Raw genomic sequence first — 19,700 nt, forward strand, 5'->3', positions numbered from 1 at the left:
GCTTTTCCCCACAGCAACTTGTAACTGATTTGTCATTTGTACAGGGACTTAACATTGGCCATAACTGGCTGTTACTTTGAGTGGATGAAACAAGATCTAAAGATCTGCACAATTACTGAATTTGTGATATACTGACACACTAAATTTAACAGATTCAAAGATTATTTACTCCATCCTACTCCCTTTTTCCAATGCCTGCCCTTTAAATAGCAGCAGTTAAGATTTCTTTGAAGTAAACTAATCACTGCCAACATATGGATCTAAAAGAGAAAATAGAGGTTTTGAATAGTTTCCTTTGAACAATGTTATTTGGCTAGTCCTGCATTGTAAAGATGGCACAGCATGTTGCTATATGTTGAGTCCAATTTCAGACCTTCAGCTTTAGATCTCATTTCTATCCATGCAAGAGGTGGGAGCACCACAGAGGCAGTGTACCAGGGCTAGGAGAGATTTGAACTTGTTATCACACTGTCTCAGTCAGTGTCTTCTTTCAGTTAAATGCTCATGGCACTAGTGGTGAACTGTGTCCAGATCTCCTCTTGTGGAAAGGAAAGTCTTCACTGGACAGGCCTTTGAGCAGAAAACATAGTGACTTAAAGGCTTAGCAGTTCAAAATAAGAGTATATTGTTGTTCCCAATACTGTGGACTGAAGGTACTTTAAAAGTACAAAATACTATCAGTATTTGCTCTAGTTTGCTTATTTTAACTCATTTATATCAATTTTTGCATATATTTGTTATTTTAAACAGCTCCTGCATGTTTTTGGTAACATGAGTGCAGCCTGTAAAGCAGACTTCTCCCTGGAGAAGTAGTTATCCAATGGTTGATATAGTGCCTACAATGCTGGGACACACTTTTGAATGGTGTAACTTGATGTGTAATTGTGGTTTAGTCTCAGCTGGCAGCTAAGCACCACACAGTCACTTGCTCGCTTGTTCCCTGCCCCCAGTGGGATGGGGAGAACTGAAAAAAAAAAAGGTACAAAGAACAGTGTAATAATTAAAGTAAAAAGGAACATAATCAATGTAATGAAAAGGAAGAAAAAGAGAAGTAAATAAAACCTAAGAGAGACAGTTGATGCCCAATGCAGTTGCTCACTGCCCGATGCCCAGCCAGTCCCAGAGCAGCCATCAGCACCTCCCAGACAACTCCCTCCATTTCTATACTGGACATGACATCCTATGGTATGGAATAGCCCTTTGGCTAGTTTGGATCAGCTGTCCTGGCAATGCATCCTCCCAGCTTCTTGTGCACCCCTTTGATGGCGGAGAGGGGAAACAGGAAAATCCTTAAGTGCTACTTAGCAACAACTAAACCATCAGTGAGTTATCAACATTATTCTCACACTAAATCCAAAACACAGCCCGGTATCAGCTAGTAGAGAGAAAATTAATTCTATCCCAGTCAAAACCGGGACAACTATGGAAACACACACTGAACTGCCATTTGAATAAAAGGAAATGTTCAATATAATTGTGTCAAAGATTTCCATAAAGGCAAAAGGGATGCTGAGGAAGAGCTTTTCAGTGAAGAGGAATTTAAACTCAGAAGTGAGAACATTTAACCTTATAAAATTTGGTACTTGTTTTTTGCCTGTCTGCTTGCTTATTCGGCAACACTTGAAATACGTAAGTTGTGTCAGAGGTCACTAGGAACTGTGGAGAATAACTGCTATGACAAACATCAGAATAACAGGAAATGGCTCAAAAATATTGCAGTATGTACGTGCTGTAAAAACAGCATTAATATTTGTCCATTTTCTGATTGGCAGCACAGCTGTCAGAGTTTGCACACTCCTAAACAGCTCTGCAGAAATGCAAACAAATAGACAGCCAATGTCTTCTGTCCCCCCCCCACCCTACAATGCCTGTTATGGGTATGTGTGTGCTCAGACTCACCTGAGACCAGGGAAGTCCAAAAAGACATGATCCATCTCAGTTTAATGATTCTTGCATGTCAGTAGGAACTGTTTGCTTTTGCACAACCCCTGCTGAAATACAGCCCCTATTTTGTGTTGATGGAGCATCAAAACTTAATTAGGTGATTGTGGAAGACTCAGAAGTTACACCAAAATGTTTAAATCTGATTTCTTCTGCTGTGTGGGCCCTGTCCTAAAACACGAACCATGCTAATTACTACCTTTTCCCCTGCTGAACACCTCTTGTTTGAGGTGCTGAACTTTTCTCCTCTAAAAAGGTTGATTAATGTCCTTACTGTGTCTCACAGTTTAGCTTTAGGATTACATTATGGATTTAGAACTTCTACTGCTTGTAACTTCCTTCAGCCTTGTCTGAATTGCAGCAGGTCTCCAGCCCCTGGTTGTGGTCAGTAAGCCTGCTCCTGCACTGCCATGCAGTCATCTGAGTGTTCTGGCCTGACATCTCGTTACTAAATTCCTGCCATCAGTGAGAGGAGCAGCTTCCCAAGTATTTACCAGCCTTTCATTTGAGCCTGTAGCTTAAATAACATAAGTTTGAAAGCTTTTCAATTTTGTTTTAAGCAGATTTTGAGGTTATTTGAAAACAGGTGACTTTCCAGCTGGTTTGGTGAACTACATTATATTAGAGAGCATTTTACTGTAGAAGTTTTCAAAAATTACTTCCATTGTACCCTTTGTAGAAGGCTGGCCTTTGTCTTTTAGATCACTTAGGAAAAAACCACCTACATAGAGAAAACAGTTTATTCTTCGTGTTGAAACCTCTCATAGAAATAATTGCCAACATTGACAGCTCGCAGGTCTTCCAGAATCCTGTCACTTTGAGTGAGGATTTCCATGAGGACTGCTTGCTTTAAAAGGAATTCAGCATTGCTAACAAGTGCTCTGCAAAAACGCAGATGTACATTTGCTCAGATGTAAATTTTTTTATATATGTCTTTATGATTGTATGTCAATATTTATTAGATGTGCAATATCTTCTACCTCTTTTAAAGTATGGGAAGAACAATAAAAGTTTACTGTGGGATTCAAATATATATTTAATTCATGAAAATAATCTTGTATGTTTTAAAACTCTATTCAAGAAAATCCTAGAAAAGCGTTTATTGTAGGTAAATTACACGTTTTACTACTTGAGCATTAGAAGTGCCATTAGTACAAATTTAAGGGACTGCAAAAATCAGTAGATAATGCTAATTTCAAATATGGAAATAAATATATTTTGTACTTTTTTATTAGTCTATTTCTTTTTTATTTTATTGACTACTTTTTATTTTAACTATATGTTCTTACACGCTGCAATCATAATGTAGTGTAATGATATTAATATTTTATAGAATCTGTATTTATAGTTCTTTATTTAGAAACAATGCAGTAGGTCTGCAGATCTTTGAATCCTTCTGGAATGGTGCCCTCCAAATAATGATAAATTACTTGTGCAGTATGCCATTTGCTAATTATATCCATGATTTACTGCAGAGCAAGACTTAAATCATTCATTTCAGTCTTGCGTAACAGTGCCATAAAATTTTTAGGTTTAAAAATGGTTTCCATGTGTATAATTTAAACAAATTTTAGAGCAATTGTATACACAAAATATTGCAACCATCCATTTGTTACATTCTTTGTCTCTTTTTTTTTTAACTTGTACTTTTAATGATTACTGTGGTTGAAATTGTTATGCTTCATTTTCATAATCATAGCTTTTAATTCTACAACAGTTTTCTACATGTTAGATTAAGAAAAAGATGGCTAATTGTGTGTAGATACCATGTCACTCCTGAATAGTCCCACATTCTGGAAACCCATTTTAAAAATATTCAGTTTATGAATTAGTCTTCAATTAAAGGCATTTCTTCTTTAAAAAATGAATTATTAGCTTTAAGATCTTTTTTTCAAGCAGCTAAGACTGATGTTTCATTTTTCTTATTCATACACCTAAGTACAGTTAACTGTCTTTCTTTACGTTTTTCTCTTAATCCATACCTACAGGTGAGAAGCCTTACAAGTGTCCCCATTGTGATTATGCTGGTACTCAGTCTGCATCCCTCAAATACCACCTGGAACGGCACCATCGGGAGCGACAGAACGGAGCAGGACCGCTGTCTGGGCAGGCTGCAAGTCAAGAACACAAAGATGAGGCATCAAATAAAAGTTCTGTGTTTATTAGACCAGATATATTGAGAGGAGCCTTCAAGGGGCTTCCTGGTATCGATTTCCGAAGTGGCATGGTTTCACAGCAGTGGACGTCAGGAATGCTGTCTTCTGGAGATCAGCAAGGACAGGCAGCTGGCATGTCATCTGAAGCATCTTCGGAAAATATGAAGGGTTCAGACACATCTTCCAAAGGAACACACTTCTCTGAACTTGGCCGTGCTTACCAGAACATGGTTGGGAACGGTGTGAACTTTCAAGGGTCTTTGCAGGCTTTCATGGACAGCTTTGTCCTAAGTTCTTTGAAGAAAGAAAAAGAAATGAAGGATAAAGCTCTCTCAGATCCACTTTCAGCAAAAGCTCTGGGCTCAGATGGTGGCGAGGAAAAGATAAATAGCAAGTCCTCGCAGCGAAAAACAGAAAAGTCACAATACGAACCTCTTGACTTATCTGTCAGACCAGATGCAGCCTCCCTCCCAGGTTCATCTGTTACTGTGCAAGACAATATTGCTTGGCATGGCTGCTTATTTTGTTCTTTTACAACTTCATCTATGGAACTAATGGCCCTGCACCTCCAGGCCAATCACTTGGGCAAGGCTAAACGTAAAGACAACATCATAGGGAACAACAAAGACCAATCTAGAGAAGCTTCAGTCTCAGTTAATAAAGTGAGCTTGCTCTCCTCTTCTGTGCAGTCCAGCAAGGAGGCAGTAGTTTCAAACATGCTGAGCCAGCTGGACTCAGCTTCTGAGAAAATGACCCAAGGACAAAATAAAGAGACCCTGGGAGAGCAAAAGAGCTCTGCCTGGCCCAGCCACATGGAATCCACTTTTTGTAATTTTACAACAGACTTCTATAAGCAGTTTGGTGTTTATCCTGGTGTTATTGGCACAGGAACACAAAATTCTTGCACCAGTAATGAATCTGAAATAAAAACACAATCTGAAGATGACCCAAATATTCTGCTCCCTGACTCTGTAAATAAAAGTGCTACTGATGACCTTTCTGACATAGCTTCATCTGAGGATATGGAGTCTTCCAAGGAAGAAAACATTGAAGATGAGGACATTGACACAGACCCAGATATTATGAATAAGCCGTTGTCTGCCCTAAATAAAGAAAGCAGTGAAGGAGGCGACAATATACAAAGTGCAGTCACCTCACAACCAACTCAAGGGCTCGTATCACCACTGCCGCAAGCATCAGAAAAGCAGTGGCACAGTCAGAATCTTCTGTCCTCCCATGAAACTGCACAAGGAGTGATGAAACCCGAACAAGTTCAGGGTCCACAGGTCCTGGAGAAGCAGATGAACATGTTGTCAGTCCTAAGAGCTTACAGCTCTGATGGCTTAGCAGCCTTTAATGGACTTGCAAGTAGCACAGCAACTAGTGGATGTATCAAGAGACCTGACTTGTGTGGTAAGTTTTAGACCTTCTTTTAGACCATTTCAGAAAACACTTGTGCAGAATCATGAAGCTGCTCTTTACATATACTTAGTCATGTTTGTTAGTAATACATTTTTTTAAATGTTAAACCCTGTGGGCCAAATTCTAGTCTTATATGTGGTCTACTCCATTGAAATCAGCAGTGCTGCATGCATATACAGGATTTTAGAAAGAACTTGCTTTTTAAACTAGAGTAGCAGCAATATAGACTATCTGTGCTAGTGGCATCTGAAGGGGATACTTACTGCTTTAGCATTCCCAAAGGAGGAAAAAGTTTTAAAAAATTTACATGGTAACTTGCAAACTTTTCAGTATTTTGATATAAGAAAGAACCCAAGAAAAACACTGGATGCTTTGCCAAGCAAACCTTACTTTGGCTCTTTTTTTTTGTTTTATTCTTCCCTTTCTTTGAATTGGGGTGTGTTCAATTACCAAAATGCTAACGAAATCAAAGGCCAAGTGCATGTGTCTACCTGTAGTGAAGAGCCTTTTTTTAATTATTATTTTATTTTTCGTTCCATCTGCTTTTTTAAAACAATATTTTCCTGGATTGCTTCAGTAGCACCCATTCAGTATTTGTCCTCGACCATTCTCACTATTCTAACTAGCAGTTGTGAAAATTGTGATTTGCCTGATTAAGAATATGCCTCCAGGTAATTAAAAAGCAAACAAACAAACAAACCCACCTTTTACCCTTATTACTCTCTGATTTACAAAACTGCAGGTTTACTTCCTCGTATCACGTGTGACAAAAATGAAAATTAAATCTATTTGGAGAAAATGAGAATGAGGATTTTTTTCAATTTATCTCCTGTTTCGTCAGCATAGTTCTTGCTTAAAAGAGGTTTCAGAGTGTAAATCCTTTGAAAAAACAGTATCATTTTAAAAGACAGAGTCAGCAAAAGTCACAAATATTTCAATAATGCTCATTTCACTTAACCTTCAAAGTAACAAGAGAACTCATTCTCAGATGAACATGCATAATGAAATGTATTCAAAATAAAAAACCAAAATGTGATCAACAGTCATAAATCCTGACAATTCAAAATGAAACCCTAAATCTGCAAGTGCTTAGAAGTGGTTACCCTGGTTACCTTAAAGAATATATAGTATATGTGCTTAAAGCCATAAACCCTTTCTGCAGGCTCCTCTCAGCTTTTTCAAGTGTATTAGTAGGTCTGATAAAAGGAATCTAATTTCCCCTAACAAAGTTTATCTCACTTGTATTCTTATTTTGGCTTCACAATATTGTCATTACTTAAACTGAATCACCAGACCAAGTATCTGCATGGCCTTACTTGTAAACTTCTGCATCTCGATGCACTAAGAACCAATTCAGATAGTTGGAAATATTTACAGATTCTTCAAAATCAGCAGTTACATTGCTAATATTTAGAAAATAATTGAGATTTATTTGCAGCTGGTAAAAATCATACTGGGATTTTTTCCTCTCTATTTGTGAAATACAATCAATCAGTTAAAAAAAAAAAAAAACCAACACAACAAACTAAACCCAAAACAGCATAGAAATAATTACACAAACAACTGGAAAAACTGGAAAACTGAGATTAGTTGCTTTGTACAGAATACTTAAACTTCTTTCCAGACATAAGATTTTTAAAACAACACCCTCTACATTATTATTGAAATGAGGTCATGTTACTTCCATTAGTTTTTTGTTTCATCTTCCAATCAATTCAGAAGACATTTTATGATGGCTTGAGTTTATATGATTTTAAAGACCATATCCCTTTCACAAGCTGCCCAGTGATAATGGATTTGACTTGAATATGAAGGAAAAAAAAAACCAACAGAAGATTGTCTGTTCTACTTTTTAAGCCATTTTTTAATGGAAAATTCAGTGCAAGTCCTCCTTTCTCCCCCCTCCAAAAATAGCTTTTCACTGACATTCTATTACGTGTTTACAGAGTATAAGTATCAAGGTTGACTATTTAGATATATTAATTTGTTTTCCCCCATATCTCACAGCAGAAGTACATGAGTATGAACAAGCCCCTTGTCAGTAGTTCCTTTTTTTTTTTTTTTTTTATTTGCTTGACTTGGACACCACCCACTTCAAAGTACTGTTTTGGAGGAGTTTTTATTTTCTCAGTGACATTTTATACTGTGAAATCACACTCCATCTGTGCATGCTAGTGCAGGGGATCTCACCTGATGTTTCTGTGCTTGCAGATTAGCCATCAAGAGCACTCTGTTCATTTATTAGTCTTTCTTCCCTCTTGCACAAAGCCCATGACCTTAGTCATGGTTCTCTTTGTCTGTCCTAAAGCCTGAGAGATCTGATGACTTAAGACCCACCTCCAGCACCAGATTCCAGGGCATGATTCTTGTGTTCCTTTGTATTTTGGGAGACTCTGTGCATTTGCCTTTCTTTTTACAGACAGTGATCGGTGGGTTGTTGACATGTCAAAAGAGAATACTGATACGCTTGATACAGTCCTTGCACAATCAAGACAGCAAGGCGTGGTGCTCTTTCTGCAGTCAGAAAACAGTGGCTATAAAATTGAAATAAAATATCTCATCTTCGGTTAGCTGAGATTAGATCTTTGATTGGCCATGCTAATTGAGTTAAATTTCTGGCTGCATGAGACAAGCTGAGATTTTTAGTGATTCATGTGAATATTTTTTAGTTGGCAGATTTTACTTTGAGATAATGGGTCAGTTCTTAAGCACAAATCTTGGCACAAAAGGATTTAATTTCTGGAGGAAAATGCCACCAACTCACATTGTTGTTCTAGAAAGTCACCGCACATACAGGAAGAAGTCCTTAGTTTCTCTCAGTGTAGAATGAGGGAGACTGGTGATGTACACATAATTAATTTATTCTCTCATCATAGAATTACTGGTTGCTAGAATGGTTTGGGTTGGAAGAGACTTTCAAAATCACCTCACTCCAACTCCCTTGCCATAGGCAGAGACACCTGCTGCTAGACCAAGTTGTTCCAAGCCCCATCCAACCTGCCCTGCCCCATCCAGCCTTCCAAGGGAAGGTTCCAAGCCCCATCCAACCTTCCAGGAATGGGGCATCCACAGGCCCTCTGGGAAACCTGTTCCCAGTGCCTCACCACCCTCACAGTGAAGAAACTTTTCCTTAGATATAATCTAAATATTCCCTCTTTCAGTTTGAATCCATTAGTCCTTGTCTTATCACTGTGTGCTTTTGTGAAAAGTCACTCTCCAGATTTCCTGTAGGCTCCTTTATCTACTGGAAGGCTACTCTAAGGTCTGCCTAGAGCCTTCTCTTCTCCAGGCGGAACAACCCTTTCAGCCTGTCTTCCTAGGAGAGGTGCTTCCGCCCTCTGATCATTGTGGCCTCCTCTGGACTGGCTCGAATGAGTCTATGTCCTTCTTATGTCAGGGGCCCCAGAGCTGAAGGCAGTACTGCAGCTGGGGCCTCACAAGAGCAGAAGAGGAGACTCACTGGACCTGCTGGTAAGGCTTCTATTAATGCAGCCCAGGACGCATTTGGCTTTTTGGGCTGCAAGCACACCTTGTTTGCTAACACTCAGTTTTTCTTTCACCAACACCCCCAAGTCCTTCTCCACAAGCTGTTCTCAATCCACTCACTGCTCAGCCTGTATTCACGTTTGAGATTATCTAGACCTATGTGCACTCGGCCTTGCTGAACTTCACGAGATTTGCATGGACTGTGGGGATAACAGGCACAATTAGGAAAGAACCACAATTACTGCCTAATATAGAAAACTCCATGTCCAAAGGCTGGTGAGAAAAATCACAAATGTTTGTAATATTTCTCCTTTACATATATAGCAGAATAGGAAAGAAAGAAAGAAAACCTTGATGAATTTAGAGTTACTCCTGACCTGTATCTGATTTTGGAGTCTCAGATGACTATACCTAGGTGCCAGTCTTGTTAATCTTTGCTACCACGTAGTTTCTAAGAAGATATGCCTTTCCTTGCTCTTTGCCAGCCAGCAGCCCAGCATGGAGGGGAAGCCCAGGCTGATGGCTCTGTGGGATGAGGGCTCTCTTGAGCATCTGTGTTCTCTACATTCACAGTCATTGCTCATTTGAGTAGCTGCACTCAGAGATTCTAGACCTACTTTGTATTTAAGTTTTGGAAAATCTATTTTCCTTTCTGTTTATTCTCTTCTTTTTCTCTGCTTGTGTTTCCATATGCGTATAGTTGTATCACAATAATGTTCCAAGTCATTAGTTTACACGTGATTTGCACAGAATCTGTTTATGACAAGACACTTTCCTGTCTGTCTCTTCTTCCCTTTAAATTTTTCTGCTCTGTCTCTAAAACAGTAACATTTCCCTGCTTGTATTTTTTGCTTGGCAAATACTTTTACTTTCAAAGAAGAGCTGGTGAGCTACAGAACTAGTGGCCAGAAATAGTCCTGGGCCTTAGCTGGTTGCTTAATGGGTTAGTGCTGTTGAACCCACACTTAATGATGTCCAAAAGTATTAGTTCTATGTTGTCTTTGTAAATCTAATTTGCTTCCATTCATGCTTGCTTTCCTCTGCAATTAGTGCTGTTTTCTCCTGCATAGACCCCACCCCATTATCACTTTTTTTCACTGTATGAAAACAGGGCAGGGCCCTTCTGATGTACATTAGCAGCTTTGGACTTCTGGTCCTGTGAAGGGCTGAGCACTTTCAGTTTCCTTTAGAGCAGAATGCATTCAACATTGCACAGAATTATTAAAATGTTCAGCATTGTAACTTTCTGAAATACCTTCCAAATGTGGAACTGCAGCACAGACAAGAGGGCTGGGCAAGAGGAAGATCAATTGTGGCAGATTATTACAGCTTTATTGTCACATAATTATAGTGCTCTACCCCAATGTTTAAATAGTGAATTTAGTTGTTGTAAATTGCTTATTGCCACAGGTGTCAAAACCAAAAAGATTATAATGCTAACCCCTTCAGAACTACCATCAACATATAAAATACAGAAAAAGATATTTAATTGTTTGTGGTGGCTTCCGTTGAATCTTTATTGCAGTTCTTTTAATTATAAGATCTGTATTAAACAGAAGCAAAAGACCTGATACATCCAAATTCTAGGACAGCTACGAGGCAGTGAAAGGTCATCCTACTGCAGCAAACTGTAGTACTCCTGCCCATTTAAAGTATCATGTAATGCACTTGAGTAACCCAACACTTCATCCTGATCTGCCGTAGAAGGAGCAACCAGAATATTCTTTTCCTTCAAGGCAGAATGCAGTGATATGGAAGTTTTACTGCAGGCTTTTCTTTTCCCCGTGATGATGATTTTGAAGAGGTTTCTTTAGCTTTGGTTAGGAGGTCCAAGGCCTGCTGGTAGTGTACAAGGTGTACTGCTGAACAGGAGATCGGCACTTCTGCCCCATGCCTGGGCCTCAGCCGCACTTCTGGATGTTGCAGTGCCATTTGGATGGCAGTATCAAACCCAACTCATATGGCTTGCTTCCTTTTTTTAATTAACTGGGAATGCCAGTGATCCAGTAAAGTTTGTTGCTGGATAAAAGGGCCGGTCTGTGAATAGCATTGTATTTGCCAAATGGTTCGCTAGTCATTTCAGTACAAACAAATGGATGGTGTCTGTAAGTCTGCAAACACTGTTGACATTTAGCCTTGTTTATGTTACTTTCCTTTTGCTGCATATTTTTGGCTAGAAAAGATACTGTCTGAATCAACATTGACTTCCTAAGCAGAAGCTAAGGACGTAATCTTGCATCCCTCATTCTCGATGAGCAGGACTACTTACATGACTAAGAAATGCAGAATCAGGTCCTACGTTTATTTTACTTTAAATTTCATTTCTATATTCGTGTAATTTAATTTGATTGTATCTTCTTGTATCACAAATCAGATAGGTGATAAGTCCCATATCAGCATTTTGTTTACCGTTGAAAACTTTTCTTTCTTGCCATTTTTCATATTGTGATGTAACATTCCCACTGCATTTATGTTTCTGGAAATTAACCCCTAAAATATCTGATACAACTAAGTGCTGAGTACTTTCTATTCCCTGTGAAACTGGAGGCATTCAGTCCCTCCTAGCACCAGATCTGAAAGGGGGATTGTGTTTGCAAAAGGAGGCCTTGGTATGTGCCTTGATTTCAGACATCAGTGGCCAGCCGCACCAAGGCAAATCCCTAGCACAGAAAGGCTTTTCTTTTCTTTGCAGAGACAAAATAATGATGTAAGCTTAGAGCCGTATGATTTTACTCTTAGTCTCATCTCCTAAACACTTTATTCTTATTGTTTTTGTCATATCCAGTTCAAATTTAAATTATAATTTAGGATTAGGCAGAAGCATAGAGATGTTTCCAGGTCTTTCCAAAGTTAGACAATGCTCTAGTTTGTCTTTTGGTTCAGGAATATATAGTCTTGTGTCTGAGGTGTAGTATTTCCTATAACTTCTCATAAACACGAACAATTTAGACATCCTTGTAAGTCAAAACTAAGTGTACAATTAATACCTATTATGAGACCAAATTTAAACAATTAATTTGACAGCAGTTATCATTTTATGTTACAGGCTTTCAGAAATAAATAACCAAATTCATCTTTGTAATCTAAGGAACAGATATCTTTATGTGGAGATGATCATGTTATGCACAGTATTGCATATCTGGAATTCCTGAGATTCACTCCCACCTATCTAGATACCTGTAGTACCAGGGATAATAATTACCTGAGGCTTATTAATTGTTTCAGCAAAGAAAAAAAAATGTATACCTTAAGTGTAAGCATTAATATATGTGTACACAGTACATCCACAATATATAACAAACCATCATAATAGTACAAAAATAGAGGTCCTGAATATGTTCTGTTATTTATGTGTTTGGCAAGCTTAGGGAATGGACTTTAGTATGAGTGAAAATTCTCTTAACATTTTTAAGGTTATTTATTGTCATTTCTATTTGAGTTTTTAATGGTCCTGTATTTTGTAATGCTTTAGCAGGAAAAAATACTGTAGTTATCTTTTTTCATATTCTCTAAGCAATATTTCTAGCTTAATATATTGTGCCAGGTTTTCCAATATTAACCAAGAAAGACAGTAAAATTCAATGAACAGCACTCTGACATCCACAATTTAAAACCTGTGATTGAAGTGAAATGTGTAAACTTCTAGTGGGTTATCATGTGCTTTGGAATAGAGTATTGTTGGAAGTAATTAGAAAATATATTAAGGTTTCCTGGTAATGAAGGTATGTAAGTTTTAATAATTGTTGCTTTCTGAATAAGTGTCAAACTATATCTTTAAATGTATATGGAGTTTCAAGTTAGGTCACTTCTGAATGGAATGTAAAACAATACTAAAATGCTTCAATAACTTATCTCAGTGTTGCTAATAAAAAAAAAAGCTGTTAACCATTAGTGCAGTTTTGAGTCATTTTGTTAATTCATTCAAGAAAACTCTCTGAGAAACTGTTGTACCTTTTGGTAGACCAAAAACCACTCTTGCAATCCACATTTGTCCCATGCTTTGAGAGCTAAACTCTGCAAAGCTGCTTGTTGGCCGTGTAAAGGGTATTTTTTAAATTCAGTACTCTAACGAAGGGGTGTTTGTCATTAGAAGGATGCCATGTGTTGTTAGGCAGGTATATAAGGGGGGACGTGAGACATTTTTCCCCTGTCACAGAAAGTATCTTGGAAATGTGGGACCTATTTCTCTTCGTCACTGTTAAAATCCAGCAGAAATGTTCACAGAATCACTGGGTTAAAAAGTAGTAACATGGAATGGATTAAGTATGTAACTATTAGTACTTGCATGACTGGCAAGTCTATATATATGGTCCAGTCTTGCAGCTGGAAGTAGAACCTTAGCAAGTAGTGGGCATGCAACATCTATCCCAGTGGAGAAATACCAGGAGCATACAGCCCATGAGTGATCTTTCTTGGTTAATCTTGCCTAGCCTTACATTAAGGCACAGTCTTCAGTACTGCAGATAGCATTGAGCTCTTATTTTTGTTTCCCATGGAAAGAATGTGCTGAAACTAGCCTACATCCTCAGAGACCTCTTGCAGTTCACCTGAGACAAAGCAGGCCTAAGATAACAAGCAACCAGTCTCCTCAGTGCAAGTAGCATCCCTCAGGTCTATGGTAAGTGTTTCCAGGATGGAACCCGTAAGAGGTGGCCTGTTGTTTGGTGAACTGCTAAGCGTGCAATGGAAGCTAAAGGAAAACATGATGAGGGCTCCCAGTGTCAATTCTTCATTAATGCTGTCAGTTTTGAATAGCATATTGGTACTTTTTATTTATTCCACCAAAGCACCATGAGTCAGGACCTGACATTTTAGTGTTCTGTGTCATACTGAGAAAAATCTGTAGTTCAGCAGTAGGACAATTATATTATTTTGGAAGGACTAGAAATAATGCAGCATTTGTGAGACAACTGTAACATTTATCCAGACTCAGTGTGAGATTGTTCTTCCTTTTATTTGGAGAGCACTTCCAAAAAAGTATCAACTAGGAGCAAAGGAAAAAAAAAAAACAAAAAAACCCAAGAAAAAGTGACAATTATGAATCCATTTAACCCCCATAGGGTATAATATCATCTTGTGTAATACTGCTGGCTGTTATATGCCTAAACTTCTTTGCAGTGAGCTGTGAATATAGTCCTTATTGTCCTTTGGGCAATATGACTAAGGAAAAAATATCTCTGTAATACAATAGAACATTTGTCTGAATGGCGTAACCTAAGGTCCATAACATCAAATCTAAAGTTGTAATTATACAGCTGCAGTCACACCACTCAAGTGAAGGCTGTGTCAGCACTTGTATTGTGTAAGAAATTCTGTTTTCAAGAGTTGATGAGTCATATGCAAAAAACATTTCTCACTAAGCAATTGTTCTGGTTGTTCCAAAGCAACATCTAGGTACAGCCCTGTCCCCCGTAGGACATGGTCATGTCTTCTGCAACATGCCATGGTTTAACTTGGCAACTTATTTTGCTAATGAATGTGTTTCTTCCAAGTTAGGAAATTGCCTAGAAGGTTTGGGGATTTGTGCATTTTTATTATCATCAAAATAGAAACTATGGGGGAAAAACCCCAGGTTGGTAAGGTCTTCACTAGCAAGGATTCTAACAGGTGAAATATACCTTTCTTAGAAATTATAAAATTAGGATTTTTCTCCCCAGTTTGTCATCCCCAATGTTGATTAAAGTTCTCTGCACTGAACAGTCCCTTAGAACACCCAGTCACAATTTTATATTTTGAGATGCCTTGATATTGAGCCTTTCAAGCTCACAGTAGCTCTTATTGCCATTGGAAGCAGCCGCACATTTGCTGGCAAGGAGCAGACAGGAAAGAGGTTTATTTACAGCAGCACCACAAAGGTGAACTAGGAGCACTCTGCATCCCTCCCACATGCATGTAAAAGGAATACTCTGAGGATTGAGGCCAAATACTGGAAACCACATTAGTTTTCCTAATGTAGGAAATTTCTAGATAGGTGTACTGGACGTGAGCAACTTCAGCTGACAGAAGCCCCTGCCCAGAGCATTGCCACTTACAAACAAGTGTTCCTGAAGCCACGTCCTCACGTCAGGTGTTTGTACCCAGGCCACCTCACCCCCCTCATTGTCCCTGGAGTGAGACACGGGCCAGCAGGTTTCTCTAAGCCGCTCTCTTCTGATCCAGGGTGTCTGTAGTGCCATTCCCTGCATAGAACAGCCATTGTTCAGCTCGCAGAGTAACAGTGGGGTAGAAAATAGCATGCCATGCTGGGGATCAGAGAGGGAATTGTTCCTTAATTATCTCTTACTGAAGGAAAAACCCAAGGCATATCCCGATATGTGCCATGACTCTGGCAGAACACGAGTCTTTTTAAAATGAGATTGGGGGGGGTTGGGGGGAAGTGTCTCACATGCAGAAGCTGGCAGCCCTTGCTCCTCCTGCAGGTCTACGTGTGACTTGTGCACTGACCATGGGAAAAAAAAAGTTTTCCACTCTGGATTCTCCATTGTGAAATGGAAAATAATAGTACTTATCTCCGTGGTAGGAGTGCTGTGAGGATAAATGAATTAATATTTGTAAAGCACTGTGAAGATGAAGAACATTATATAAGTCCTCAGTGTATGAATGCTGCCTTCTCTGATACAACTACAGTAAGCTATAAAAAACATATTGATGGAAATAAACACGTTGAAAATTTGTGTTGGGTGTGTGCATACCTTCTATGTCCCAGCAGTGTCCCTGAGTCTGACTTCCCGAGCAGCACTGAGTCGTGAACGCAGTGCTGAGATCTGCCTTCAGCCTCAGTCCCTCTCTGCACCTGCAGGAGCTCTGACATATTTTGGCCATAACATCTTTCCACCAAATCCATGAATTTTGACCTCAGGGGTCATTGACAGCTGGGTTGAGCCACATGCAGTACATGGCAAGCAACGGTTCAGCAACATGTCTAGTGGATTGCCCAGTCCAGGTCAACAACAGCAGGCAATGGTTCAGCAACATGCCTAGCACATTGCCAAGCTCCCAGCTCAGCACCAGCCTCTGGGTGCTACTGTTCTGTGCCCACTCAAGCAGGCCCTTGGCAGGACCAAGGACATGCCATGCTGTCTGCCACAGTTTGATTTGCCCCCTCCTTTTCAGCATCAGTGTGACACAGCGTTTGGTCCCCACAGAGCTCGGCAGGTCCCAGCCTTCCTGCTCACACTCACTGATCTGGTGGCTAAACTGGCTGATGTGTGGGTTTTAACTGAATGGCAGTGACTTCAGTTTGCTGCTTGTACGTTAAAATTTTTCTTGCCTACTGTCCAATGTTACCATCCTAGATTAGTCCTTGCTACTTTCTTTTTTTTCTAATTTTTTTAAATTCAAGCCGAGAAGTGCATTTGATTCTAAACAGCTCATATGTGTGACAAGGCAAGTCATGAGGATATGTGTGTGTATATATATATATGGAATGTATAACAAGAGGAAGCAGGAAAGGAAAACCAACACTTCAGTCATATAGAGATGTAACGTTTATTGAGAGAGATACAAGAAATTATTTGTGTGTTGAAGTGGACAGATTACAGACAAAATGCAGGATTTCTTAGGGGCTCTTCTCAGTGCACAGTTGCACTTAGATGCATTTGTGGACCTTAGGATAAAGGACCAAGTTAGCTCTAATTGTGTTTTGTCTCATTTGTCCCCCTGCACAGCTAACCCTGTTCCCATCTGCATGCTTGGTTTTCCTTTAGACCCTTTCAGACGTTCCTGGTGAAGTTGTTGCTGGTTGTGCCTGCTCCCGTGGGTACAGGTACCGCAATGGCGAGCCCCAGCCCCTCCTCCCTGCTACAGGCACCTGAGGATTCTGCTCTCCCTGATGAAGGTTTGGAGAGTGATGCCTTGTGCTCAGCAAAGGCTGCCCCCATGCCATGGTCACCCAGGTGCCAAACGCACCCAGACGCATCCCTGGCACAGCCAGACATCCAGAGATGCTGACCAGCACCAACATGCACCCTGTGATGTGATTGATCCTTCCATCCCCTAACACGAGAGCTGTTTTAACAACAGGAGGGTTTACAGGTGTATTCACTAATCATGATGTAACTGTATGTTGGGGTGAAAAAAAAAAACCACAACCAAAACCAAACCATAAAAGCTTTCCCAAAGGACAGAGGTGGGAATCCCATTAACGTGATGGCTCCCTCTTTAGTTGCCAAAATGATTGACAGTTGGATAAAGTCAGGAGATGAAAACCAAGCCATGGGGGACAGAGTGAGGAGGGGAGGGGGCCAATCAGTTGAATAAAAAACTGTGTGTCAGTGCTGGGGAAGGAGAAAACAGGCACTCCCACTAGAAAAATCCTCACCCTCTGCTCCCCTACTGTTTGTTTGGGGAAAATGCTGCAGCTTAATCAGAATTATTTACAAGATAATGGTCCATTGTTTGTAGTAAGACAGATGCTGTCTGTGGGAATTTGGTGTTTTATGCTCTATGCATTACAGTGCCATTGCTGTGTACAGATGGGATCACAGTGGTATTGTTGTTATCCACTTTTTGGAAATTTGGAGGTCCTTGCTGTGAAAGGAGGATCCTTAGAAAGTTTTCTCAGGCACAGAGCTGGGATTTCTCTTAAGGTAGAATTACGTCCGTACTTGTATGAGAGAAGAAGTGGAAGCACTCTTTTCATGAAACCTATAGCATGAAGGGTCCCTAGGCTGACTGTACTTGGTGGTGGTGGATGTGAATTCAACGGATGGATGGATCCTGTGTGTCTTTCCAACGGCGAGGAGATACATTCTGGTGGTGTGTATTGGTGCTCTCTCCTTGACTGGCAGACTCAGTTGCTTAGAAGCTGGTGTGAGGTTCACAAACATGTCTGTGCAAGAGTAGGGCTTGCCTGCTGAGGAATTATGCTGTGAGATTGCAATGCATGGTGATCCCTGCCATCCTTCCCCATGCTGCAAGTTAAACACTGAGCACTTCAGTTTCACCAGAAGACTTGATCCTGATGATTTTGTGGGTGAAGCTGTGGGAAAGGAAAACTAGATTTTCACTGCGTTCATATAAAAAAAAAAACAATGAAAAACATAAAGAGAAAAATCTTCATTTATTTAGAAGATCAAATAAAAGAATATTTTAAAGAAACTAAAACAGTTTAATCTCATCAGGAGCTCTTTCCCTGAGCATCCTTTTCTGGCCCAAGTAGAAAGTTCAACGTGGAGGCCTAGAACCTGGTAAAGGAAACAAGGCTGTGACATATGACTGTCACTGCATCCAGGAAGAACCAGGAGCTCTGGTGAGGCCAGTAGAGATGGCTGCCTCTGTCACATGGCAGTCTGACCGGCTGCCTGGCTCTGTCCTGGCAAAGCATGGGGGACAGCAGCACTCACCGCTCTTTCCCGTGACCCTGGGTGAGAGGACGAGGACTGTGCTGTTCAGAGCTCTGCAGTGTTGTACCTCTCTCAGGAGCAAATTCTGCCTTGTCTTTTCTCCCTGAAGCACTGAAGCCTGTGAGATGAGATGTTCTTCCTCAGGTCACTGCACTTTGGAGCAGGACCTGCAAGCAAGATGCAGGACAAGGGGGTGGAGGGTGTCTGGGTGGGGATGGGTGTCTGGCTGTGTGCACGCACTTCCTCTTTCAAAAATCTACTTTTAGTGTGCAGTCGCTCACATATTCCCTCGGCAGAGACTGGTGTGCACCAAAGGCAACCGAGAGACGGCAAGTCACCAGAAAGGCTCCAGAGGGGATTTTGAGCATCCACGTCTGGTATCCCAAGATCCATTAGCTTTCAGGTAAAAATGGAAAACAATCACCATCTTTTTTTGTATGCAAGATAATTAACTTGTCTTTCCATCACTGCAAAATACCTGAGTTTCCCCAGAGAAAGCAGAGGGCCTGGGGATGGGGAGTGATACGAGGAAGGGCAAGAAATGAGTGATTCGCAGGTTTAGGGGCCTGTGCAGCTGGAAGTGGGTTTCCAGCATCAGCACGTCATCCGCTGAGTGGGCTGTCTCCAAAATGGGTGGTGGGAGGAGGCAGCTCCTGAGTCCTCCCTTCCCTCTGGACTCACTGTGCTGCCAGGCATGGAGCCTGTAGCATCAAATCATGAGTGGAAACCACCTTGCTCAAGAAAAGGGATCTCCTCTGGCTTTTGTGAAACCAGAACCTTGAAGGGTTAGGTTGACATGAGAAACTGCTGTTCCTGAGGCATTTAATTTCTCCCAAGTCTCTCCAGTGGGATCTGTACAGGGAGCTCTTCTTTTCCTCCAAGTCAGCATTTATTTGCAAAATCTTAATTTTGTATTTTTTGACATTTAAACTTTTCAGCCTAATGTTCTAATAAGGATTCTGTCCGTCCATCTAAATAAAGCCTTGTTCTAATGAGGACACCATCCATCTCCCAAAATGGAGCTGTAACAACTTCCAGCCTCAGTGTAATTTTAGCTAGGCTCCCTTCCCCACCCTCCTCTCCCCACAGCTCTTTGTTTGGGGTGTAAATTATCTGTTTGGGGACAAAGTTGTGCAGAATTTCATTTTGGGTCAAGTGACTGAGCTATTGTGTGAGCCTCTGCTTTCTCTCTGAAAAGGGGGATTTTGCTCACTCCCAGTTGTATGTTCAGTGCCTGCTTATTTGCAATTTCTGTTCATAAGACTGTGGGTTTTCATGCCAACGATTTTCTGTTTGAGTTATTGGAGTAGGGAGGTTGTGGGAGCATGCCAGTGTCAAAGGTTGTCGCTTG

The 19,700-nt window shown here is 40.4% G+C and overlaps 1 protein-coding gene across 1 annotated transcript in view; it reads left to right on the forward strand.

Moving 5' to 3' along the window:
• ZNF536 (zinc finger protein 536) overlaps positions 1-19,700 on the forward strand; it is a 182,776-nt gene that overhangs the window by 55,715 nt on the left and 107,361 nt on the right. Inside the window, exon 3 of the mRNA XM_062007709.1 lies at positions 3,930-5,510. Within this exon, the coding sequence (XP_061863693.1) occupies positions 3,930-5,510 (1,581 nt within the window). The remainder of the gene's footprint in view (positions 1-3,929; positions 5,511-19,700) is intronic.

The sequence above is a fragment of the Colius striatus genome, chromosome 14 (genome assembly GCF_028858725.1).
Source record: "Colius striatus isolate bColStr4 chromosome 14, bColStr4.1.hap1, whole genome shotgun sequence".
Taxonomy (NCBI): domain Eukaryota; kingdom Metazoa; phylum Chordata; class Aves; order Coliiformes; family Coliidae; genus Colius; species Colius striatus.